Here is a 25,538-nt window from a genome sequence, read left to right on the forward strand (position 1 = left end):
GACAGCGTTTCTTTTATCGAAGATAAACCATCAGTGATTGGAACGTTGGTGTACAGGGCCATGGCGTGTAGTGTCCTTTGCGGTAGTGTGCTTTTGCGCTAGTGTGCCTAGTGTGCTAAGTTTAGCGGTAGTGTGCCTGTAGTGCTAATGTCGTCCATAATTCTTAGTAGGTGGGGTGCATGTTGTACAAATGCGGAAATGTTTTGGGAAAGTCACCAAGGAAGTGGTTAAGAAATTGGGAGAGGCTCTCTTTCCGGGTTTTGTTGTTTGATACTATGGGACTCCCTGGAATGTTAGCGGTGTATAGCTCAGTGAGTGGAATTTCATGAATTTTCAGAAGGTGGTAGAAGCGCCTTGCAGTTTTGTTGCTTGGTTTAAGAAATTTGAGTTCGGGCAGTGCTATCAACTCATCAGCCAAAAGTAATTTCAGCCTGTTAGTAATTAGTGTGTACGGTAACGTCGGATCGTTGTCTAGCTTACGGTGATGCTAAGGGTTGTCTAGCTGTCTGTAAGCCTCGTGCTTGTACTTATCTATTGGCCAAATGACTACACTTCCACCCTCATCTGCTTCCTTATTGCCAATGTCGTTTTGACAACTAAGATTTTAAATGATACGACCCACTGAGGAAGTTGTGGTTTTAGGTCGCTTAGTTGTCTTGGATTGGCTTATAATTTCTTTAGTGACAGTTTTAACATATAGGTCGAGTTCTACGGCTTGTTGTGGTTCGGGAGACCAAATGGAATTGGGCTCTAAGTAGTGCCGTCCCGGTGTCTAGTGCGTTTGTGTCTGCGAATGGTGTTCGTTTCACATTTGACATTTGTAAGCCGATCACTGTTTTGTTGGCGTGAACCAGAGCGCGCTTTGAATAATTCTTGTTGCCTACGTCGTCAGTGCCTTCGCGTCCGCCAACGTTTTGCATTGCCTGATATTCGAGCGCACTGGCGTGCAGTGGAGGGGGTCGTTTCGTAAGACATGTCCGCTCGCGCTGCGTTATCTGCCTCCGCTGCGCGATACTCCCATCCAAGGTTCCGCTGCGTAAACGTTTTCATGGCTCCGACTCGTCTTTTTTATAGCCGCCTAGCTGCCTCGCTGTTCTCGTGACTCCCACATATCAGCTCTTCGTCCTGCGTTTTTTTTTTTTTAAGGGTTTCTTTCAGTCCCATGTTCGACGGCGTGTGTTCTCACGTCGCAGCAGTTTCTGTTTCTTTTCTCTTCAATCACGAACCAACCGGCTTGCGAAGAAAGCTTTCCGGCCGTCGCGCGAGCTTTGCTCGGCGCTGCACGCCTTGCACCGGCGAGTCGTTCGACGAGCCCCGGATCGCCGCAGGAATACGCGGAGGTCGGGCGACGAGAGTCAAACTGGTTTACAATCGGCGGGACTCTGTATAGCGAGTCGGCGACAACAACCAGTGCGACCGACCTGCCGCCCCGGACAGATCGGCTTAGCAGGCCCCGGCGACGCAGCAGCAAGCAGCTCGTCGCGATCTCGTCGTCTGAGCGACGCAAGCGAGCGAGCGAGCGTTCAGCCACATACGTCAGAGTGGATTGTCATCCAGTCAGCTGTTGGAGATCGCGGGCCTCCCCGTTGACTGCGTCCTGGACGAGTTTTATTTTAATTTTTACTCACCGTGTTTTGAAACGACGCGTTTCGAACTCGTACAGCGAGTGGGCGCCGAACGAGAAGCGCAATGACTTCATCGCTGCTCAAGATCGTGCTGCTTCTGGCGCCGGTGTTACTGGCCTACGCTTTCATAACCTACATAGAAGTTCGCCTGCCTCTTCCGGTGAGTGTTGAAAGGGGTGAACGCACGCTCTCGCTTTGGCGAACGTCCGGTTGATAATTGGGTTCGTGTGCTTTTGCATTGGAAGAACTATTGTGGTGGGGTTCGATGACTCAGGTGTTATAGTGTGTATACAGCGGTCACGCCGTTGCGGATTTTTCTTTCTTTCTGGTTCGCTCCTTCGGCTTTACCATTTTCTCAATATTGCATAAGACCAGCTAAACTGTTTGTTTTGGAAAGTGAGAAACAATAGCTTTCTATGCTATCAGAATTAGAGACATCGCCCTCGACGTCAGTCTTTAGAAACTGTGAATGAATTAGAAGGCACGCTAAAGTGCTCTGTCCACCCATTCACATTCTTCTTTTTTTCCTTCTTTGTACATATACGCCAGTCATAGAGAAGCATCGCCAGAACAAGCAAAAATTTGTGGAGTTCAGAAAAACAAATATCATAGACCATGCACGTTCCTCATTTGCCGTTACGAGGACACCTCATGGGTTGCGCATTGCTTAATTTGTAAGCGGAAAGTAGAAAGGCATAAGAAAGATAAAGAGAGCGATAAAGAAATAGGGAGAGAAAGAAAGAAAGATGGCTCGTGCATTACGTTTTGATACAGAATTATGGTCTTTAGAAAAATGATAGCGTACCTATAGTCAGAATTAAAAAAAAAAAGCTAATAGGGTCTGAGGTGACGCCCTGTTAGTGATTTAAGAGCTGTTAGGAAATAACTGTGACCTTCAGGGTCGACCACAGTGAGAGAAGAGGATAGGCTGAAGTGGGAGGTAAGGGAAGGGGGTGTAGTGTGCGCGCGAGATATGTTTTTTCATGCGTCAGCTTTCGCTGCACGTACGAAGGGGTCGTGTTACAAGTTTGTAGATATGAACACGCGCAAGTACGTGTGCTGATGCAGAAAAAAGAAAGAAACAAGGCTGCAACTGCACAGAACGATCGTTTTCTGAACGCAACGGGTGGGAGCAACACTTTGCTTTGGTCCCACTGCAAAGTATAATAGGACGGAAGTATATATGCTCAGCGAGTTGTATCTACGTATTTTGAGTTATCGTGCTCGTTTTCGTAACGACCAGTCACTGTGCAAGCTAGACTCACTTTCGCTTTTCGAATACAGCAAAGCGATATTCCTCTCATCACTTTCTCTGTGCCTCTGACCAACCAGTATTTTGACTTCGGGCAGTCAGATATTTGGCTGCACGTTAACCGACGCCTCGAGCCCTCGGCTGCTTGCCAGATGACCCACATCGGCGCATAGCCCGGGGCCACGGGACCAGATGCTCGGTCCCTGCCATGGCTCGCTAACGTGTTGCGAGGTGACGTCGGCGTCCTGTTTCGGCGTCATGCCGTAATTACCGTTAATCGCCTCCCTCTATAGGAATGTGCAGTCGCGCTGGCCTCACCACAGCATACGAACGCAACCGCCTCTTAATAAGTGCTTCGACACCAAAAGTATGCATCAAATGGAAATTTATTCCGGAAAAAGACGAGAGAGAGAGAAAGGAGGTGGCACATTCGACAATGGCCAATGTTGCTTTCACCCAATAACCCGCAATATATATGACCTTCCGCATGGCTTCCGTTTGGCTCGGAGGACGCCGCCTACGGTGGATTGCTTTCACGTGTTTACGGTGCTTTCTAATGTTGCTGGTTGAGAACGGGAAACCGCGTCGCTGATTCTCTTTAGATGTGATCGATGGTGCCGCATATTACTAAGATATTCACTGAAGGCCGCAGATTCACTTTGGCAACAATAATCTGAAAGATACTGTTATGCCACGATTGCGGCAGAGCTAAACTTCAACGAATATATATATATATATATATATATATCAGTGGTGATTTAGCGGTAAATGCGTCCGTTAGCACTACGTCGTACCTCTTTGAGGTTCCGGATCCGTGATTTAAACCGCGTTCACCACGTTGCAAAGTGTTGTTCAGCAGCTCACTCGGCACACGTCCTGCCTATTCGAGGAACGAAGCGCAGCTGAAGGTGGTGCGTGATTTGGCGCATGGCGGTCTTCGGGAGTGCACTTTACTTTTTCTTTTGTGGCACAGTTTCGCTACTCAAGGATTAGCGTCATCATCATCATCATCAGCCTGGTTACGCCCACTGCAGGGCAAAGGCCTCTCCCATACTTCTCCAACTGCCCCGGTCATGTACTAATTGTGGCCATGTTGACCCTCCAAACTTCCTAATCTCATCTGCCCACCTAACTTTCTGTCGCCCCCTGCTACGCTTCCCTTCCCTCGGAATCCACTCTGTAACTCTTAATGACCATCGGTTATCTTCCCTCCTCATTACATGTCCTGCCCATGCCCATTTCTTTTTCTTGATTTCAACTAAGATGTCATTAACGCGCGTTTGTTCCCTCACCCAATCTGCTCGTTTCTTACCCCTTAATGTTACACCTATCATTCTTCTTTTCATAGCTCGTTGCGTAGTCCTCAATTTAAGTAGAACCCTTTTCGTAAGCCTCCAGGTTTCTGCCCCGTACGTGAGTACTGGTAACACACAGCTGTTATACACTTTTCTCTTGAGGGATAATAGAGACTTTAGCTTGTACGCTATTCCGGTAAACGGGAGCGGTTTGGGCGGATTACCGGATGGTCGGGGCGTAAACGTGAGTGGTGAAGCCGCCTGGTGTTGTAGAGCTCAACCAGACAAACGCACGGCTAAAACTGCAGTAACTCACCATATCCTGCTTCGCCACTCGTGCAAATTTTTGGCAGCGGCGTAATTGTGAACACGATTACGCCACTGTCGAAAATTTACGCCAGCAGCTAAGCAGAATATAGTAATTAGCTCTGTGTTTGTGTGGTTGAGCTTTGCGCCACCAGCTGGCGCCACCAATCTGGCCGCTCACGTTGACGCCCCCGCTAAACCGGAAAACCGCCCGCGCTTGCCCGAATACCGGACACGCTAAAAGTCTCTAATGGCAACCTGCTGTTCATGATCTGCGAATGCCTGCCAAACGCACCCCAGCCCATTCTTATTCTTCTGATTATTTCACTCTCATGATCCGGATCAGCAGGCACTACCTGTCCTAAGTAGATATATTCCCTTACCACACTTCCAGTGCCTCGCTACCTATCGTAAACTGCTGTTCCCTTCCGAGACTTTTAAACATTACTTTAGTTTTCTGCAGATTAATTTTTAGTCCCACCCTTCTGCTCTGCCTCTCCAGGTCAGTGAGCACGCATTGTAGTTGGTCCCCTGAGTTACTAAGAAAGGCAATATCATCAGCGAAGCGCAAGTTACCAAGGTATTCTCCATTTACTCTTATCCCCAATTCTTCCCAATCCAAGTCTCTGAATACCTCCTGTAAACACGCTGTGAATAGCATTGGAGAGATCGTATCTCCCTGCCTGACGCCTTTCTTTATAGGGATTTTGTTGCTTTCTTTATGGAGGACTACAGTGGCTGTGGAGCCGCTATAGATATCTTTCAGTATTTTTACGTACGGCTCGTCTACACCCTGATTCCGCAATGCCTCCATGACTGCTGAGGTTTCGACTGAATCAAACGCTTTCTCATAATCAATGAAAGCTATATATAATGGTTGGTTATATTCCGCACATTTCTCTATCACCTGATTGATAGTGTGAATATGATCTATTGTTGAGTAGCCTTGACGGAATCCTGCCTGGTCCTTTGGTTGACGGAAGTCTAAGGTGTTCCTGATTCTATTTGCAATTACCTTAGTAAATAATTTGTAGGCAACGGAGAGTAAGCTGATCAGTCTATAATTTTTCAAGTCTTTGGCGTCCCCTTTCTTATGGATTAGGATTATGTTAGCGTTCTTCCAAGATTCCGGTACGCTCGAGGCCATGACGCATTGTGTATACAGGGTGGCCAGTTTTTCTAGAACAATCTGCCCACCGTCCTTCAACAAATCTGCTGTTACCTGATCCTCCCCAGCTGCCTTCCACCTCTGCATAGCTCCCAAGGCTTTCCTTACTTCTTCCGGCGTTACTTGTGGGATTTCGAATTCCTCTTGACTATTCTCTCTTCCATTATCATCGTGGGTGCCACTCGTACTGTATAAATCTCTATAGAACGCCTCAGCCACTTGAACTATCTCATCCATATTAGTAATGATATTGCCGGCTTTGTCTCTTAACGCATACATCTGATTCTTGCCACTTCCTAGTTTCTTCTTCACTGCTTTTAGGCTTCCTCCGTTCCTGAGAGCTTGTTCAATTCTATTCATATTATACTTCCTTATGTCAGCTGTCTTACGCTTGTTGATTAACTTCGAAAATTCTGCCAGTTCTATTCTAGCTGTAGGGTTAGAAGCTTTCATACATTGGCGTTTCTTGATCAGATCTTTCGTCTCCTGCGATAGCTTACTGGTATCCTGTCTAACGGAGTTACCGCCGACTTCTATTGCACACTCCTTTGTGATGCCCACAAGATTGTCGTTCATTGCTTCAACACTAAGGTCCTCTTCCTGAGTTAAAGCCGAATACCTGTTCTGTAGCTTGATCTGGAATTCCTCTATTTTTCCTCTTACCGCTAACTCATTGATCGGCTTCTTATGTACCAGTTTCTTCCGTTCCCTCCTCAAGTCTAGGCTAATTTGAGTTCTCACCATCCTGTGGTCAATGCAGCGAACCTTACCGAGCACGTCCACATCTTGTATGATGCCAGGGTTAGCGCAGAGTACGAAGTCTATTTCATTTCTAGTCTCGCCGTTCGGGCTCCTCCACGTCCACTTTCGGCTATCCCGCTTGCAGAAGAAGGTATTCATTATCCGCATATTATTCTGTTCCGCAAACTCTACTAATAACTCTCCCCTGCTATTCCTAGTGCCTATGCCATATTCCCCCACTGCCTTGTCTCCAGCCTGCTTCTTGTCTACACCGGATTAGCGTATTACGCCTCATCTCGGGCGAAACCCGCAGTCTGTTTGAACAGAATTCTGCTGCAGGAATGGGAACCGCGAAAGAGACTTGCACTGTTGGCGACAACCAAGTAAAAATGGACGGATGAAAAAGGAAGCCCACACATTATTAGCATGTAATCCACGCATAATATTTATGACTAACAGCCAAGCAGCTGTAAGCGCGCCCTTTGATGAGGCAGTCACATGTGCGCGCAACCGCAAACGCTCTCACGTGTCTACGCCCCACCGCGCTACGCCATGCAAGGCGAAGCAGGTTGCGTTCACCTGCTTTGAAATTCAAACCAGGCGTGCCCTGTGATATACTGTCGTAGTTGATGCACGCAGCGTCCAGGAAGTCAGACGGTAGAATGGCATGCCTTTATTGTATGGCAAAGTAACCGAACAGCAGCAGCCTGCAGCTGCCGGTGAACAACTGTAAAGTCAGGTTACAGGTGACCGCCTCGACGCAGTAGCAGCTGCTTATAACCACATCTGTGGGCAAGCCGGTGGCTGATAAGCCCGGCACAAGAAAGCCGCATATGGCGCTATCGCAGTTCGTCATTGATGTACCACATATAGAATCTTTTTAAAAATTTATGGTGGTAAATTCTTCGAGATATTTTAGTTTCTTCGCATAGGTTTGAAGACATGGTGAGCATAATGAAACACATGATGTCTTGTGTGTTGTCCATATCTTGAAGCTAATAAAAGAAATCGTCAGTGCCATGCTGAATACGGTGGCTCTCGTCACATTACCGATTATAATCAGTATGGGACTTGGACAATACTCGGCAGGGAGACTACCTCGGAATCACTCATGGCTTCCCTTCTGCCGCTGAGTAGGTGTCAGGTGGGCGTCTTGAGCGAGACAGTTATTTTGTTTCCGCAGTTAGATATGTCTCCCTATCTTTAACAAGCAACAGAAGAAAACAATTTAGTGGTGTTATGTTTTATGATGAGCATAGTGCTATTTACAGCGCAAAGGTGAGACGAACGAAAAAGTATGGACAAAACAACACTCTGCATTCGGTCTTGCTGCATTTGCACTGGAAATAACAACGTTGTCGAAATGACTCACCCAGCAGTGGGCCTTTTCGATATGCCTTCCCGCAAGGCCCAGTACTGTCCGAGAAGCTCCCCCTTTCCACCTCCCCAAGTGTAGGGTAGCTAACCGAGCACACCACTTATTAACTTCCCTACCTTTATATCTTTGTCTCTCTCTCTCTCTCTCTCTCTCTGGATACGCCACTGCGCATTGGCGTCTTGAGAAGTCCTGGGCAGTGCGGGACGACCAATCGAAGGTTTTCATGAGACTCCATCCGCGATAATTCATTGAGTCAAGTCGTTTACGAATGACTTCGGGCGTGAGGCGCCTGCTGCAGCACGTCGGTGCACAATGGATTTCTGCTTTCTTTGTTGCGTCAAACGACGTTTACTCGGTTTCTCCGCTACCAGGGCAAGCGGCCTCCGCCGGGCTCCCCGTGGCCCGCGCCCCAGCGATGGCAGTCGTGGCCGCTACAGCGGAGCCTGGACCCGGACACGTTTGCACTGAGCTCGGCAGCTACCGACTCGTGCGACGTGGTGGCCAAGGCTCTGGCTCGATACCGCAAACTCGCCTTCCTCGGCGACACCCGAAGAGGATCTGCAGGAGGAGAGGGCATCTCGGCCGTCGTCGATCACGGAGTCCTGCCCGCGCTCAGGGTCGAAGTGGCCCACTACCAGGGACAGGAACACTGCGGCTACCCGCAGCACAAGGAGGACGAGAGCTGTAAGCGGGCGTACACTGATCGAAGCTCGTAGATTGCGCTAACCTACGCGCCGCGCGTAGCACAACACACACACACACACACACACACACACACACACACACACACACACACACACACACACACACACACACACACACACACACACACACACACACACACACACACACACACACACACACACACACACACACACACACACACACACACGCACACACACACACACACACACACACACACACACACACACACACACACACACACACACACACACACACACACACACACACAAAAAAAAATGATACAGTGGTGTGAATCTCGCTCAATTCGACCGGATTGAGCAACATTCCGGATAAAGTGCTCCGGCAGACAATAAAAAATGCCCGGCGTACATCACTTAGCTACCAGCGCTGACTTGTCATTGTATGTTACAATCCAATCTCGGTCAGATTACGCAAACGGGAACACAACGTAGCACTTCCATTGTACCTGAGCAGACGTTGCGGGCCATAGCGCAAAAAAAAAAAAAAAAAATCACAGCTCGTGCTGGCTGACTAATCGTAAAACAAGCCCGCAATGGGACACAGCCAGTATAGGGCATTCAGCTGCTGCAGGATCGGGCTAGAGTTGAATATCTCTCGTACAATGGCATAGCCAACGCCGACATCAGCAAGGAGGCTGTGGGCCTTTATGGGCCCAGCCGCCACCAACTCAAAGCAAAGGCTGCCTGGCACCCGACCCTTTTTTGCTGCCTTTCGAGCGGCCTCCGGGCAAATACCGTAGCTCGCACCACCACGCGACGGACAACGGTCGCAGGTCACGCACGGCGCGGCTTCTCAGATCACGCGCGTGTTCTCAGCCTTCGAGACCGAGCCACACGTGATCACTCTTTCGCTGCCTGACGCGTGTTAACGAGGGAGACGCAATTAGTGTGGAGTTCGCGGCAGGAAACGGATCTTGGGAATCATGTTTCAGCGGTGCTCCCAAACCGGAGTCACGAAACGAGTCAAGTAATCTAGTAACTTCTGCTACGATTATATCGCCAACCAGAATGCAGGAGAATTTTTTTACGAATGGTCATGGAACTCTATTGTTTCTGGTAGTAGAACGAACAGGCAGGTTAAAAAAAATTGCGGACTGTGGGTTTCGCAAGAAAAGTGGAATGCCAGCCCAGTTTTAGCTTGCAGCCATTAAAACAGTACAGCCCTATGTTGGTCGCGTACATTATATAGTGCATGTAGCACACTTGAAATGCAGGCTGCATGGCCAGGAAATATTCTGCCTCCTTTTTGATCCCACATTCGGTAAACTGTTGAGCCTGCTCGTACAGTCTGACTACGCTTATAGGGATATCTCTGAAGTGGGAACCTTATTACGAATGATAAATACAAACACATTAGTGCAGAAATGTAACGACAGCGAAACTTTGGGAATCGAAAAAAAGAAGTATGCAAAAAACTAGCTGTAGGCACTTCTTGTTCTCAAGTGTATGCTTTTTCAGTTCCATTCAATTACATATGAATTACAGTTTCCTCTTTATTCTGTCGTTGTACAAAAGTTGAGCTGTTCTGGTGGAGGCAAAAATGTCACCAGCAGATAGAGACAACCACTCCTCACATGTGCACATGTCACATCAAACATGCCACATGTGCACACGTGAGGAGTGGTTGTCTCTGTTTGCTGGTTTATTTCCTTTTCCTTTTGCAAAGGGAATCAGAAATCATTTTACTTTTTTAGACAGAGAGAAAACGACACAAAGAAAGAGGAACGTGATTTTTTTTTCTTAATATGTGCGAGCTTAGCACACCGCGTCTGAATGAGCGAGTGCAATTACAACCATGCAGCAGCAGGAACACACACACAAAAAAAGAGAGTGGAGTTTAGTCTTGTCGCAGAGCGGTATATATATATATATATATATATATATATATATATATATATATATATATATATATATATATATATATATATATATATATATATATATGTATATAGGACAGAACGACTCGACGTGCCTGAGTCATATTATTTAAACCTATTGCATGTATGCTACGTAACTCGTTGTCGGACTGCTCGAATCGACGCGTAGATGCGTACTGACACCCATAACCTGCATATTAAATGCATTGCCACGTGGTATGGAGAATTTCGCGAGACGCGAAGAGATCGAACCAGAAAAGGCTGTTCCTTTGCCAGGGCCAATGGCGATAAGGAGCCGGCAGTGTGTGTGTGTGGGGGGGGGGGGGGGGGGGGGGGAAGTAGAAATACGAAACGAAAGGAGTACAGCTTACACTTACAGCGCCTCTTATTAGGTCACTTCTCAAGCCGCGGCTTACCTCGGAGAAGGAGCTTTTAGCTTTAAAACAGTACAGTGATTTGGCAATGTGGTACGGGACATAGACAAAGAGAACTTCAAGAGCTTTTCGAAAATATGAGCTGAACTGAAACAGTTTAAGAGAAATTTTGGTTCATGCCTACACTTATCGTCCGCGCATTGTATACAGAAGGCGCTAACAACGGTGCTGAAGCTGAAAAAAAAAAAGAAATATTGCTGGCCCCAATTTCGCATCCATCTGGCGCAAAATCCTAGAAACCACGATTGATGACTAGAGCTGGAAGCTGCGCCGACAAACATCTTCTCCAAGTTTGTAACGGTTTTCATGCAACTTTCCACTAACTTACAGTTCCTAAGTCATATCTGTGGATACTCCAGTATTTGAGCTGAGAATTTCATTTGGAAATTCCTGCGCGTCTTTAGGTGATTGTTCTCAGCTGACGCTGCTCGAGACATACGTCTATTAGCGGCTTGTGTAAACATAATAAGGTCTATCCTTTTTGATGACCTTCCTCTCTATCTTCCCGTAGCATGTTCTGTAAACGTTTGTAAGTGGCTGAAGGCTTCACTGATGCTGAGAAGTGTTGTACTGCTTGGATTCTCTATACCCTATGGGCCCCTATGCGGCAGTGCCCGTATGATGCAGCTACTTGAGTAACTTGACAGGTAACAGCGTTCTTTTCTCTTTGAAGACACACTCAACATACCCGAGCAGGGAGATGCAATGCTTACGTCTCAAACCGTGTGGGGCGCTTTGCGCGGTGAGTGGAATTTTTTCTTACCTCACAAACATAATGTACAAAATATTCGACAGGGTAATCACAAGTTCCGTTCGTTGTCTTTTCAGGACTTGAAACATTTACTCAGCTCGTTCACCAAGATCCTGTCAGCAAAGCGGTAAGAGAACTGCGAGAACTTGGAATAGCGTATTAAATGCCCAGATTTAGACTAAGCATCATTGTGTATAATGAAAGGCAAAGTGCTCGATGTGGACTTCAGAAACACGCTCAGAAAGAACATTAGGGAGCTTTAGGAATGCTTCGCCCAGGCGACTTAGCGTAACCAAAAACCCAAACTCAATTATAGGCATTTTGAGTTCTTCTGCGTGTCCAGAGGACTTCCTCCCTCAACTTTGTGTCCCGTATTTAAAAGACCGCAAGAAATGCAGTCGCCTTATGAATGTCTTTATAACGAAGTGCTTAAGGCCCCCGAAGTCGTTCGTTATAGAGGTGACTTCGTTTAAACGTCTCGCGTCGCACCGCTCACGATATAACCGAGATGCAATTATTTCTACGTTATACAGGTCATGTTGTGGAGGCGTTCGTTGTATTTACTGCATTTTGAAAACTACCAGACACGCTGCAACACCGATTGCATACCCTTCATTGCTGATATACAATAGTTTTGACCCTGGACATCAGAAATAATATCACTTACGCTCACTGCTGTAGTCGTGAGTGCGTAGTTTTGCGAAGCACGACTTTCTTGTACAACTTTTCTGGTGTAAAACATTGTAAGAAATGCTACGCTTACTGGTAGCACGCGCTTTAGATGTTGCGCTCATTGCGCCCTCGCAAACGAACGACCCACAGAAAACAACTTGCAACCACGAACCTACACTTAGGTACGTGGTAAACGTACGTGGTAATCACAAATTATTCATTGTTATTTAATTATCGGTGTCTTTTTCTTTGCTTTCCTTTACAGTTTCTTATCAACGTCACCGTCATCGATGATTTTCCCAGATTTTCATACAGAGGTCTGCTGCTCGATTCATCAAGGCACTTTCAACCTATGAAGGTTCTCAAGCAAAACTTGGTGCGTCCATACGAACACTATATAATTTCTCAGATATTTAACAGCGATTTTCGGCTGTTGAACAGGTTCCTCAGGAGGGCGCAACAGTTCCACCTTTTATAGTGTTGTTGCCTCAGTTTTCTACATCCTGTCATTTGTTATTTATTAGCTGCATGGCCCATATATAAATATGCTGTACAGGGTCGTTCGCACTTGGTTGAAACACGTACGATCGCTTTTTATTGCGATAGCAATTATATGGACACTCAGGCGCATTTTTGCCGTCGGTGTTGCCGTGATACTCCGTATAAAGTCGAAGGGCGATAAGACAGTCGCCGCGCGCCGTATGCTGTATGGGAGTGAAAGCGCGCGAGAGGAGCCGCGATATTGGCTAAATCTGGCAAAAACCATGGGGAGATTGGAGGGAAGGAGGAGGGAGGCGTTGTTATTCGGCAGAAAAGGAGGAAAGCGGGGAGGAAGCTCGATTCGTTCTTCCGTCGCGCGCACAGAACAGGTGAGAGAGGAGGTAGGGGGCGGGGCGTTGTACTTCGGCAGCAACGCGCGGACGCGCGCGGGCTTTATCTTGAAAGCAATCTGCTTTGAGGGCAGAGTCTGGGTGGGTCGACGGCTCGTAGCTTTGCGTGCGCTGTGTTCTCGTTGCTCAGTTCGTGCAGAAGTTACAGACTACACGAAGGTCACCTCACTCGCTGCTGCTGCCGCGCTTCCTCACGCCAGCATTTTGACAGCGTGTCCGCGGTCGTCGATCGTGATGTCTTCATGTATGCCTGTGCGCGCTGATACTTGCTTGTTAATTATTGCGATAGGAATTATATGGGCACTCGTTTATCTATATGGACACTCGAGGCACATTTTTGCCCTTGCCGTCGGCGTCCTCGTGATGTTCCGTATGAAGTCTAAGGGCGATAATACCGTCGCCAGGCGTCGTATGCTGTATCACGGCTCATTCTCGCGCGTGCGAAGGGAGAAAGCGGAGAGCTAACGCGCCGTCTTCCGTCGCGCGGGAGGCCGTGGAAAGATGGGAGGGAAGGGGGGGCGGCGGCGTTGTGCTCCGGCAGCAACTGCGCATTTCGCGACCGGGCGCAAGGGGAACTGACGATTGCAGCTCAATCTCGCGCGCCATATAGGGAGGAAAGCGGGGAGGCAGCGCGGGAGGCAGGATGAGTGGCTTCGACTCCGCTACATGCCTACTTTGCGCGGCCGCGCGCGCCGTATCTTGAAAGGTATCTGTAGACGGCTCATACCTTTGTGCGCGCAGTGTTCTCACCGCTCTTGCGTTTTTTGCGTTGGAGCGTTGGACCGCACGAAGGTCACTCCCTAGGGAAAATTCCAATATAAGTCTCTGTTGGTCTTACACGAAATATGTAGGTACTATAGGAAAACCTACAGGTCCCATAGCAAAGCGTACAGGTCCCATAAAGACTTTTGCCGGTCTTATATCAGTGCGATAGAGAGTTCTATAAGAAAAACGAAATCCTTTAGGGGTTCCAATTGAAAAAGTAGAAGTCGCGATATAAACTTGCATTGGACAAATAAAATGCTTCGCAGGTCCCGATAGATGCAATAGAAGTGGTGATCATGATATAAACCTGCATTGGTAGTATTGCTTGGCAAGAATTGGATAAAGCAGACACGCTAAACATCGAGAATGAAGGTAGAAAAGGAGTCGCTTTAGTAAAGGGTTTATGCATCCCAAGCTGTTAATTTCTTATAGTGAGGATATCTAGGTACCGTTTGTTGTTTCACTGCGTAATCTTGTAGAGATCAGAGCTGGCCACCAGCACATCTGTAGGGGTAGAACAGATGCGGCCATATATAGGCCACGATCTGGCGTATAAGTGGTCTCCTGTTTGTGAAATGTTTAGCAAGGCCGCAGCAGCAACCACGACCAGCAATGTCTGGAAGGTCTTCACGCAGAAAGATTCGCTTTAAAATGAACAATTAATGCACCTTTGTAGAACAAACGACTTTGGTACACAGTGCTACGATGTACACCAATACACCTGTAAGCTAATAGACCAATACAGGTTATCAGTTTTACCAGTGTATCAGGCATATTACTTCATGGCCCAATAGACCAATAAAAATATGTTTTATTAGTGTATCAGGTCTATCGTTTCATAATCCAATAAGATGAAACCTATAGACACCAATAAAATGTTTCTATTAGAAATTTTCCTAGGGTTTCGCTCGCTACTGCTTCCGGGCTTGCTCACTCTAGCGTTTTCACTGCGAGTGTCCGCGCTCATCGAGTGGGATGTGTTCACGTTTGCTTGTGCGCCCTGACACCATGTTTGTGAATTCAATTAGTCAGAGAATGTTTCCCAGTTTATGCGGCCGAAAAAACTACTACCCTTACTTCGTATAGCTATGTACTAATTTGCTATCGCAATTGATGCTTCGCCTTTCGTGTGAAACTGCGACTTCTTTAGTTAGTAAGCGAGTGTTTGCAATTGATGCTTCGCCTTTCGGGCGAAATTGCGACTTCTTTAGTTAGTAAGCGAATGTTTGCAAGTTTATATGGCCGATAAAACTACAATCCTTACTTCATATAGCTATCTACTAATTTGACATCGCAATCGATGCTTCGCCTTTCGGGCGAAACGGCGACCTTTTTTTTTTCCCGATCGCAGGATGCCATGGCCTACAACAAATTCAACGTCTTCCACTGGCACCTTGTCGACGACCAGTCGTGGCCACTGGAAATGGCGACGTACCCAAACCTGACACAGGTACGCCACTCTCGCTCCTGCTGTGATTAGAGCGCAGTCCTTAGGCGCCCGTTCCTGCGGCGAACGTCGGCCTGGTCCCTCGTAACCGAGTGAAGGAGCACAGCGAAAGATAAAAGCGAGCGCAGAGCGCAGCGGGAGATGAAAGACGGCGATAGCGTAGAGAGCGCGAGGCGGAAAGCGGAGGAGGAGGGGCAGCGGAACCATGATGCGGAAAGCGGAGGACGAGGGTATGGCGAAAGCGTGAGAAGGAAAGCGTATAGTGCCACGCAAGACGGGGGCTTTGCAGCCACGATGGTTACAGAGTATACTACGTGTCGTCTGTATGAAAACAAAGCGCTGCATGAGCGGAGGTCTGTACGCGGAGGCTGCTGTGAATCGCGCCCACGCCTTCCACGGTTCGCCTCTCGCGATCTCCCGACTAGCGAGGCCGTCGCGCCACACTTCGCTCCGTTTGCAACGTGCCGCCAGAGACATTATCCACACCAGCCAACATATCGCGAAATGAAAATACATATACAGCTGTGCTCACATTTCACATTAGGGAGTATCGCTATCGTTGGTGAATTATTGTTTTGCTTTTGTTTTTGTGGCTGTTTGGAGGAGCGTTGTTTTACTCTGAACAGCAGTTGAAAGTTCTTACCTACGTTAACCATAATCATCAGTTAACAAACAATCAAGCGAACGAACAAAGAAACTTTATTCAAACGTCACAAAATGTTTAGAAGCGCGGACAAAAAGCCTTCAACAGGCTTGACTGGGTCTGTGCACTCTACAAATGGTACACAGTGAGAAGAGCATGGTCTAACTAAAAAGGTTACAGATTTGTAGCACGTATGTATTAACAGTAAACACAGAAAATAATGATTATTGTCTAGCACAACAATTAAGACAACCATATAGAAAATATAGAGTATATCAACAGAATATCTAAAAGAACAAGAATAAGCTTACTAATGAAGTTAGAATACAGTGTTAATAGCTCTAGATATAGGATATACAACAATATGGAATAAGGAACGCAAAGAGTGAGAGAGAGATAGTCACATATCCAGATTCAACGCTGCATGTTCCATAAAGCTTACAGGCTCTTATGAAAATCACAAGCATCGTGTGCACAAAGTTTTGAACGATTAGGAAATATCATTATTATCTCTTGATAATTCATTTAATAAAGATGGCAAGTGAAATTTGAACATTTCTTTTCCATGTAGTTTTTGCGGCATGCATCTTTCCACTTTTCAAGTGTACGTGCATTGTTTAAAGGATGGTTTTATTGAAATCCCGCCAAGCTATATAATGTACTGGTATGCCCAGATGCGCCATATTTGTAATGTCGAGCAAGCCTGTAGAGATACAATGATTTCATGCTGATAATGTCGAATTTATGAAATAATTCCGAAGTGTGCGTACTAGGAGAAACTTTAAGGCTATACGAACGACTCGCTTTTGTAGCCGAAGAAGTCTATGTTTTCGAGGGCTGTCGTAGACCAGAATAAGGCGCCTTAATTCATTATCGAGGATTATAAAGAATTATAGAATAAGATATTTACCGACACCAGAAACTATGAACAATGACGGCGCATAAAGCCAGTCGTACGAGAAAGTTTTCCAACAAGGTAATCAACATGATCGTTTCATGACATGTTTTCTGAAAAGTAGATTCCCAACGTTTTAAATGTCATTTCAGTGTTGGCTATCATGAGAAATGGAAGATGGAAACATTTTTGACATGGGTGGAACGTTACAGGTTTAGCCTTTTGAACTTTATTTTTAAATCGTTTTCGAGAGCCCAGGTATTAGTTAGTGCTAATGTGTTATTGGCTCTTTCAGCCAACTTTGGCGATTGAATTCCCTGAAAAAAATGAACTCGTTTTGTCGGCGTATATGATTTACTTTGACGTATTATCAATATTCATGAGTTTATTAATGTACAGTATGAAAAGGAAAGGCCCAAAATGCTTCCTTGAGGAACACCTGAAGTTATCGGTTTCACTGAATTGAATGGTGTCGGTTAATGTCAACGAACTGTGCGCGATGTTTTAAGTATGAAGAAATATAAAGACAGTAATTTTCCACGGTAACCGTAGTGCTCACATTTCCGAAGAAAGGTGTGATGATGAGATCGAGAGCTCTAGCGAAGTCTAGGAAAACTCTCACGTATGTCCTTTCCGTTACGCCATCGTACTTCGTTATGCCGCCAACGTCACCCCAGGACACTCGTCATTCCTCTGCTTCAAACTCACCATACGGCAAGAGAAGAAACGTACGCCGTTTTACTTTTAGTTCGCCAATGCTTCATGGGGAGCACTACAAGTGTTGAAGATGCGCGATTTGTGCAAAATACACATTATTCCCGGTAACTGTTCGTTCAAAGACATGGAAATTTTCGGAGCTAAGCTTAATGCGTTTAAAAGCGCTGGAAGCTTCTACACGTTGTACAGTCGCGTTTAATACGAGCTGCGACACGGTGCCCGGGGTCGAAGGGCGTCCAAGAATGCACAGTGCCATCGACATACGCAAAATTAGTCTATTGAATACACCAGTAATTGGGAAACGGCGTTCTCCAAATTTTCGCATTTCGGCGTTGCCGCGAAGTATTGGAGCCGGTTCGACCACGGCCACAGTGTAGGAGCTAACATCTAACGTGACTGTATGTGCATGTCATTGGACGTTCGTACATTTCTGTTAAGTTCCCTTCCCTTATGTCCTAACTAGCCCGAATTCGCTCGTTCTTGAGCGTTGGAGGCGCGTGGGGAACACGAACCCTTTTAAAGAACTCGCTGAATTGTTTACACTTACAGCGTAACTCCAAACGCTGTTGCTTTGTAACTCTGCTTTACGAGAGAGTCTCGGGCGAATTGATGACGCAATCCTTCCGCTTCGCACCACGCAGAGCGCGTACTCTCCGAGGCACGTGTACAGCCGCAAGGACGTCCAGGACCTCGTCGAGTACGCTCGGCTGCGTGGGATCCGCGTCATCCCTGAGATCGACACTCCGGGACACACGCAAGCCCTGGGAAAGATATTCCCCGGTAAGTGCAGCGCGGCTGTGACCCGCCTTCTCGACGCGAAGGCCTGTTGTTATACGGGACTGGTCGAGCTTATCGCCTGATCGCGTCCGCCGCAGTGGCGCAGTGGTATATATGGCGCATGCGCTGCTGAATTTGAGGACGCTGGTTCGATGGGGGGCGAAATTTAAGAAACGCTCGTGTACTTGTATTAAAGTGAGCGTTAATTAAAGAACGCCGGGCGGTCGGAATTAATTAGGAGTCCCCACCATACGGCCTGGTGTTAACAGCGCAAAACGTAGACGTGACACGAGACGAGAAGACGACAGCACAAGCGCTGTGCTGTCGTATTCTCGTCTCGTGTCTCGTCTACGTTTTGCGCTGTTAACACCAGGATGGAAAACCAACAAGACCAAGCTGCTATGCTAGCCACTATATGGCGTGCCTCACAATAAGATCGTGGTGCTGGCACGTAAAACCCCGCGATTTCCTATTTCGCCTGCTTGCAATTAACTAAACAAAGTCGAAATATGTGTAATCAGCTTATTTTTTTTCTTCTTATTTTTATGTTTTGTGAGAACAGAGGGCCTTTGCCGTTGAGATCTCTTACTCTGCGCGAGGCGCATCCTGGCCGTATTCGGAGAACGACCGGAACGAAAGGCGATTCGCATGCTCGGAATGTGGTGAAACGCAAGCCTGCATTGTTCGCCGTCATTTGACCGGAGTTCCGAGCGGTGCGATCATCGACTTACAAAGCTCGTCCTTCTCTGAATACCTTGAGAACGAGAAAAAGTAATAATAATTTTTAAAAAGATGGGCGGGGGGAGTGGAGGAAGGATCACCTCATCAAGTGCATGGCAGAGCTGCCAGAGAATTCGGGTGGCGTTTGTCTTCAAAGCTCTCACTTTGACGTAACCACGTTTTATGACAAAGGCTCGCTATTGCCTCTCAGACCATCGGTGCTGTAGTTATGGCTGTCGTATCGGCCATTATGCACTGGAAAATATCACAAGTGCCTCATCGTTCTTACAGTGAAATGGGTTATATTCAGAGACAACTTTAAAAAGAACTTTGTGCCCTTCCACTATGTGAAGAAGGATAACCAGCGAAGCTGCATGTATTGGCATGACTATTGTGATAATTACATTGATTTATATAGTTATTGATATATTGATTTAATAACGACACATACACGTAACTTGCCGGGGACTTGACCACCATGGGCGGCGTCTGTGACCAACATCAGCGCGAATGTGGTGGCGTGGCGGAAGTGTGTGCAATCGGTGTATTTGGAGCTCGTGCGCTGGTGCGCGTGTGCGGAACGTGTAGCGACACTTTGGTGATAGGCGCAGTGCCTCGGTTTGCCACCATCAACGGTTACGTGTAAGAGTCCGTGCCGGAGCACCTCCCAAAAGCTAAACGTCATGGAGGAAAGACTAGTGTCCCCGCGCCTTCCGTTTATGTCCATACGACAGTGACGACTATGGTGGTCAAGTCCCCGACAAACCATACTCGATCACACACCACACAGGTGGCGCCAAACGGGCTGCCTACGAACTCCTGCTAGAACCTCGCCATGACTGGGGAAACGTTCCAATGGATTGTAGCCACGTTGACGCCTTGCGTTCTGCAACTCACGGTACTCGGGGTCCTGACGGGCACAACGCTTGCGCTTGGCATCCGCGGCCCGCTCCTCGTCGGTCGTATCAGCCCGCCATCGCCGCACATATTCTCGCTGCTGCTGCCGCCAGCGCTCCAGACGGGCCCTCTGTGCGTCTTCGTCCGTAAGAGAGCAGCTACTCGATGGTCCCGACCCGTCGGCCGCTGCGCGTTCGACGACAGCAGCTTCCCGTTGCTTTTGTGCACCTTCGCGCTGTTGTTCACGTCGGCACTCTTTGAGGGCACCTTCTTCTACTTCAGAGCGAACTATGCGTGTCCTGTCCATAGCAGTCCGAAGTGAAACTGCTGATAACGTCGCTAAGGCGATGACTACATCAGGATAAAACGAGGTGCAACATAGACTACTATATATTCGTGCGGGGAAAACTTCTCTGTTGATGCGACTCGATGGACGGACGCAAACATTTTCTAAATCTAGCCATATACAGCTTCGCTGTAAAGAAAAATAGCGGAATGATGCGATGGCAACCTCCGCGCACATATCTGATGTCGCATTCAGCGTAGGAGGTTGTGGGACAACTTAGTGGAGAATATCACATCTTACAACATAGTTTCGGAACCGTAAGCGATCGGTACGGATGTGGTAAATGTAGATGAACTGCTAGACAACGCAGGTATATCTTGTGACTCGTAGCTCGCTATTCGCAATCCGCAATCCGCATTAGGCACTGTGTTGCAGTTTACGGGAATTGCTAGCATCGAGAATTTCAGAAACTTGTCACCACGAAGTGGTGCGTCAGCCGTTATCAAGATACTGTGACATCGTAGATTACCTATACAGTGTTCTTGCCGTTCAACTGCCATTGTGCCTTACATTTGCACCGTGCCTATCAATCTATGCCATGTCAAGTTGCCGCGCTCTTTCAGATATCCTGACGGCGTGCTACTCCAACGGCACCCGCGGGAAAGCCGACTATCCTAATCACGCTGCATTTGAGATGCTCAACCCCACGCAGAACTACACGTACGACGTCATGAGAAACATCTTTCGAGAAGTCTTCGAGACTTTCAAAGACAAGTACATCCACCTGGGCATGGACGAGGTTTACTATTCCTGCTGGTAAGTAGGGCAAGCGCAGCTGATATTTCATGCAAGCGTGCGTAAGAAGTAAAAGGAAGGCAGCAATTTTTCCTCCCAGTCTTCGAATAATGATTATGTTCGAAGAACTGAAACTTTATTACAAGGCTCGACCATGAATCTTATACATGAAACGTCTTTCTTCTTTTTTCTGAGCGGCGGCGAGTGCCTGAATCTGCAGAAGCAGGTCGAATTTATGAGCCACGGCCTGCTAGCACATGTTTTGACACATTAACTTTGATTTTCTCCTGCTTGGCTTAATGGTTCACCCCTTCTTCCTTGCGCGCCACGGAATCGGAATGAACAACTCATGTTTCCGTGCACTCTATTGTTTCTGTTGCTAGTTTTCACTGGTAGTATGGAAACTTTAGCCTCGTTTATTAATTTTCGACTGCTGCATTCAAAAGATGGGGCCTGAACGGAGCAGCTCCCGATAACTAATACGCTGCTAGACTCGCCTGTAGCCATCAAACTCCCTCGCCTGAGATCGTTCACCTGGTGCACGGGCATGGGGTGTCTGCGCGGCGCCAGACACAGCTCCCTCGTTATCCGTCCAATAAGTCGGGCGAATGAAAAATATTCAGATTTTCATAAGTAATTTCGTGTAATCCATATAAAGCGGTTTGGCGGAATCCTAACGACCATCGAGCAAAGAGACACTGAACCTATCGGCCGCAAGACGCTAGCTACAAAACGCAAGGACCAAACCAGCCTTCATTTCCAGGCTACGGACTAAAGAGGCAAGGAGATCCCGGTTTTTTCATGGCGACTACTTTCCGTTGAGCGGTGTTCTTTTGGTTAGCAACAGCGTGCCTAAGAGGTTGTGCGTCGTTTCGTAAACTTACACCGGACGGCCAGAAGATGAAAGTGTATTAGGTAAAACGGTGTCGTGAACGTTCGCTGATTTCGCTTCGCAGGGAGTCAAGCCCCGAGATCGCCGAGTTCATGCGGGAGCAAGGTTTCGACGCCGTCAACCAGGTGGAGCAGTACTACGTCAAGAGAACGCTGGCCAACGTCCAAGCACTCGGCGCCAAGTACATGATTTGGCAGGATCCCATCGACAACGACGTGAACGTACGCCGTTCTACACGCTTCCTCGTTGAACTTGCGATAGAAAGCATGCGCGTAACGCCTCCTTCAAGTAGCGCGGAGCATAATGGATTCGAGGTCGCTGATCTCGCTTTCACAAGCGGTGTATAAATACTCTAGTGCTCTACGTATCAGTACATTTCTTATATAGTCTTGTGTAGTGTAGCTTGAATATGTGACGCCGATCACCGCCTTTGAAGCCGCATTTAAGCAGTTTAGTAAGCGGCATTCGTGCTGACTGAAATCTATAACCGCTTGAAACTCGTCGTGTATACGTGCTATACAATTTTCATCCATAGCTTACTGATGCACTCTTAATGTCGGTACACATAGGCTTCAGTAAGAAAGTGGGACGTAACTGCAGAAATGCCACGCTTACTTAGTGGAACAAGGTTACGCTGGCTAGTGGGCGGACTGCGCGGGCCAGCATTCTTGCTCAACTGTTGTTCGTGGAAACAATTCTACGCAATCTAATCTACTAAGAAGGAGCTTTGATAAGCCCTGACACATTTCAACGACGCCAAGGAGGGTAAAACGTAAACAAGCACATCGGCATCTCCTTGAACAAAAGAACGAATGCCCTCTCAACCCTGCTTCGCGTCACCGCGCGTTTGAAGATCGAGTCGTATATGCAGGATAGGGACGTCAGGGCAGCATTTCCGTCATTATGATCCTCATGTTATTTCACGATATTTCCGATCATTGGCCGAAAATACCTTATTAAATCATTTTTTACTGGCTTCCTTTTTTTTAAAGAAATGCGAATATCTTAAGTAGCGAAACAAATATGACAAACATATTTCTTCCGAGGGTAAACCTTTTATTCATAGTATTCTTTCGCAGAAGATAAGATACAATGAAACGTTGATGTTCAAAAACAAAACTAGCAGAGATAAAACATTTTTAAATCGCTGAGAAAGCCAAGTCTCCATGGGAATAGCTAAAATGTGCACTTGTGTTGCGACGTTGTCTTTCCATGTCATGACCACTGGTCGAGGGTCCTTCATCAGCTGAGCCTTGAATGACATCTGTGGAGCCTGAATCTGCACATTAAATCAAATATTGCAGTTACTGGGCAAAAATACAAAGTACTTCTACGGCGAAATAATGCACTTATTTTGTAAAAACACGTATTTTTTAATGTTTGAAACATGTCCCGTAAGAAACAATGGAAAATCAGATGTATGTAAGGAAAAATCTCATGAAGATTTCCCACACAGGAAACTGTCCTGGCAACACATTAGATTTGAATTCAAAATATTACGTACATCCAGTGCATTGCGAGCTTCAGTGATATTTAAAGCACTCGTAATGACGACGAACGCATTACAGACGAGTTCAAACTGCATTACTGTGCCATAATTTTTTAATATTTTTGCTTTGTCACGCTTTACATATTTCAGTACAATAGAAAGTGACTGTCGTAGTGCAGTGGTAACACTTGGCTGACACCGCCCAGCTCAGGGACGCCATTTCAACAACAGAAGCTGCACTGCTGTAGACTGGAATATTAATTTTCCTTTTGGCTTCTGCAGCATGTGTTCTTCTTTCGTATGCTTTACCAAAAGGCCTGACTCAAAGGGATCTTGCCAAAGGTAGCGGAGCGACCTGGCATGCAGCTCGGATGGGGTTGGGGGAGGTTAGAGAGTGAAGGGGGAAGTAAATGCTGCTTTAGCGGCCGCAGAGCAATGAAGAATGACACGTTCTTTTATTTAACGTGTTGATGCCACGTCGATTTTTTGTAGCCTCGCTGTTTATACTGAAGGTTATAACGAAGTTAGTGTTCGTGAATGGGCGGAGCATACACAGAGCGGGCCCAGGTGGCACGTACTGTAAAGATCGCCTCCCATTCCCTGCACGCGTCGCCTTCTACCAGACTGGCGAATCGTGCTGCAGATACTCGAAAACATGCAGCAAGCACAAAGCACGTGCTTTTGGCAAAGGATGCTTCATATTAAAACATTCAGAGGGAGTGGCCTGTGAGATATTGCGAGATATATACTACGTGTCCTTGCCGTAGCGAGCGGGAGATTAAAAGAAATTACAAATTAGTAGACAGGGCAGAATGTGGAAAATAACCCGCCGATAGCTCGGTTTCGTAAAACTTCTTACCATGAAAAGCCATCGTCGGCAGAAAAACATGTTCCTCTTCCACTGCTTGGAGCTTCGTGGCAAATCCGGGTCACTTATCGCGAATAGTTCCTCGTTCTGCTGCTGGTCTGGTATAGATGGTATAGATGGTTATACATGCAGCTGGAAATCAAGAGCTGCATAAGTACAATTTCGAAGGACAGAGTATATATTCGTGTTCATTAAACACAGTCACACTTCCTCTCCTTAAAAGCCCAAAATGTAAAATATGCGTAGCGGCACACGGAAAGGTATCGCAATTCAGAGCGCAATCCGGGTCGCAGGTACCACGTGTGCCTGCCACCTCGCATGTAGCGCTTCTCAGATGCAGGTTACTGTCGGTCGACATATAGCAAAATTAGGAACTTTCACTTTATCGGCAGCGGTATACGACGAGCGGGGTACCCTACAACTGTAGGTTATACCCTACAACGCTCAGCAGACTCGCCGACAGCGCAGAGACGTCAGCGACGTGCAGCGGAGAACCACTCACTCGTGCAAATTACAGACAATCCGTTAGCAGCGTGTTCAATGGGGCTGGTTGGTTCATCTGTAGAATAAAAACAGGAACAGCGCAACACAGGACAAGCGAGTAAAGAGCACAGGACAGAGCGCTGTTTCACAAGAAGCTCATGCCCTGTGCTCTTTACTCGCTCTTCCTGTGTTGCGCTGTTCCTGTTTTTATTCTAAAGACAATCCACCGCTAGCTAGCTTGCGACTCGCCGGGAAGCTTGCAGTGGGCTCACACCTGAGTTTCGGTTAACGCGTTGAAATGCAGCCATCGGTAAGCTTCTGAGAATCATTCTCAAATATTTATGATCACTCCTTGTAACGTTTAATAACGGCCACTTTATTTCCAGTTGACTCATCGTAGGGAAAAACGCACGAGATTAGTTGCATCAGATATCGCTTCTCGTGGCATGCCTGCCCGAAGTCCACGTTCACCGGAGCAAGTACCAGATGAGCTAGGCTGAAAGTATGAGCTTAGTTACTTAGATAAGTAACTTTTCTAACCAGCAATACGCCCGCCGACCATTAAGTACACAATGCAGAGTGCATGCAACGCGGGGCATCTACATTCGGTGCTAAGTACTACCGCAGTCACAGCGGTACAATATACTAGACTTTGATTCTGTCACTGACCAAGGCAGATGGTAATTATAATAAATGTGCGGTGAGAACACAGGCTGTAAGAGCGCTTCTTACTGCGGTGCGAAATAATAT

The 25,538-nt window shown here is 47.0% G+C and overlaps 1 protein-coding gene across 1 annotated transcript in view; it reads left to right on the forward strand.

Annotated features, from left to right (window-relative positions):
- Positions 1 to 747: 747 nt before the first annotated feature.
- Positions 748 to 25,538, forward strand: part of LOC126520859 (beta-hexosaminidase subunit alpha-like) — a 35,569-nt gene continuing 10,778 nt past the window's right edge. The window contains exons 1-9 of the mRNA XM_050169659.3: positions 748 to 1,785; positions 8,137 to 8,449; positions 11,475 to 11,543; positions 11,630 to 11,679; positions 12,490 to 12,600; positions 15,231 to 15,329; positions 18,223 to 18,361; positions 20,885 to 21,077; positions 22,013 to 22,169. Coding sequence (XP_050025616.2) covers positions 1,690 to 1,785; positions 8,137 to 8,449; positions 11,475 to 11,543; positions 11,630 to 11,679; positions 12,490 to 12,600; positions 15,231 to 15,329; positions 18,223 to 18,361; positions 20,885 to 21,077; positions 22,013 to 22,169 — 1,227 coding nt within the window. The 5' untranslated portion in view covers positions 748 to 1,689. The remainder of the gene's footprint in view (positions 1,786 to 8,136; positions 8,450 to 11,474; positions 11,544 to 11,629; positions 11,680 to 12,489; positions 12,601 to 15,230; positions 15,330 to 18,222; positions 18,362 to 20,884; positions 21,078 to 22,012; positions 22,170 to 25,538) is intronic.

The sequence above is a fragment of the Dermacentor andersoni genome, chromosome 3, assembly GCF_023375885.2.
Source record: "Dermacentor andersoni chromosome 3, qqDerAnde1_hic_scaffold, whole genome shotgun sequence".
NCBI lineage: Eukaryota > Metazoa > Arthropoda > Arachnida > Ixodida > Ixodidae > Dermacentor > Dermacentor andersoni.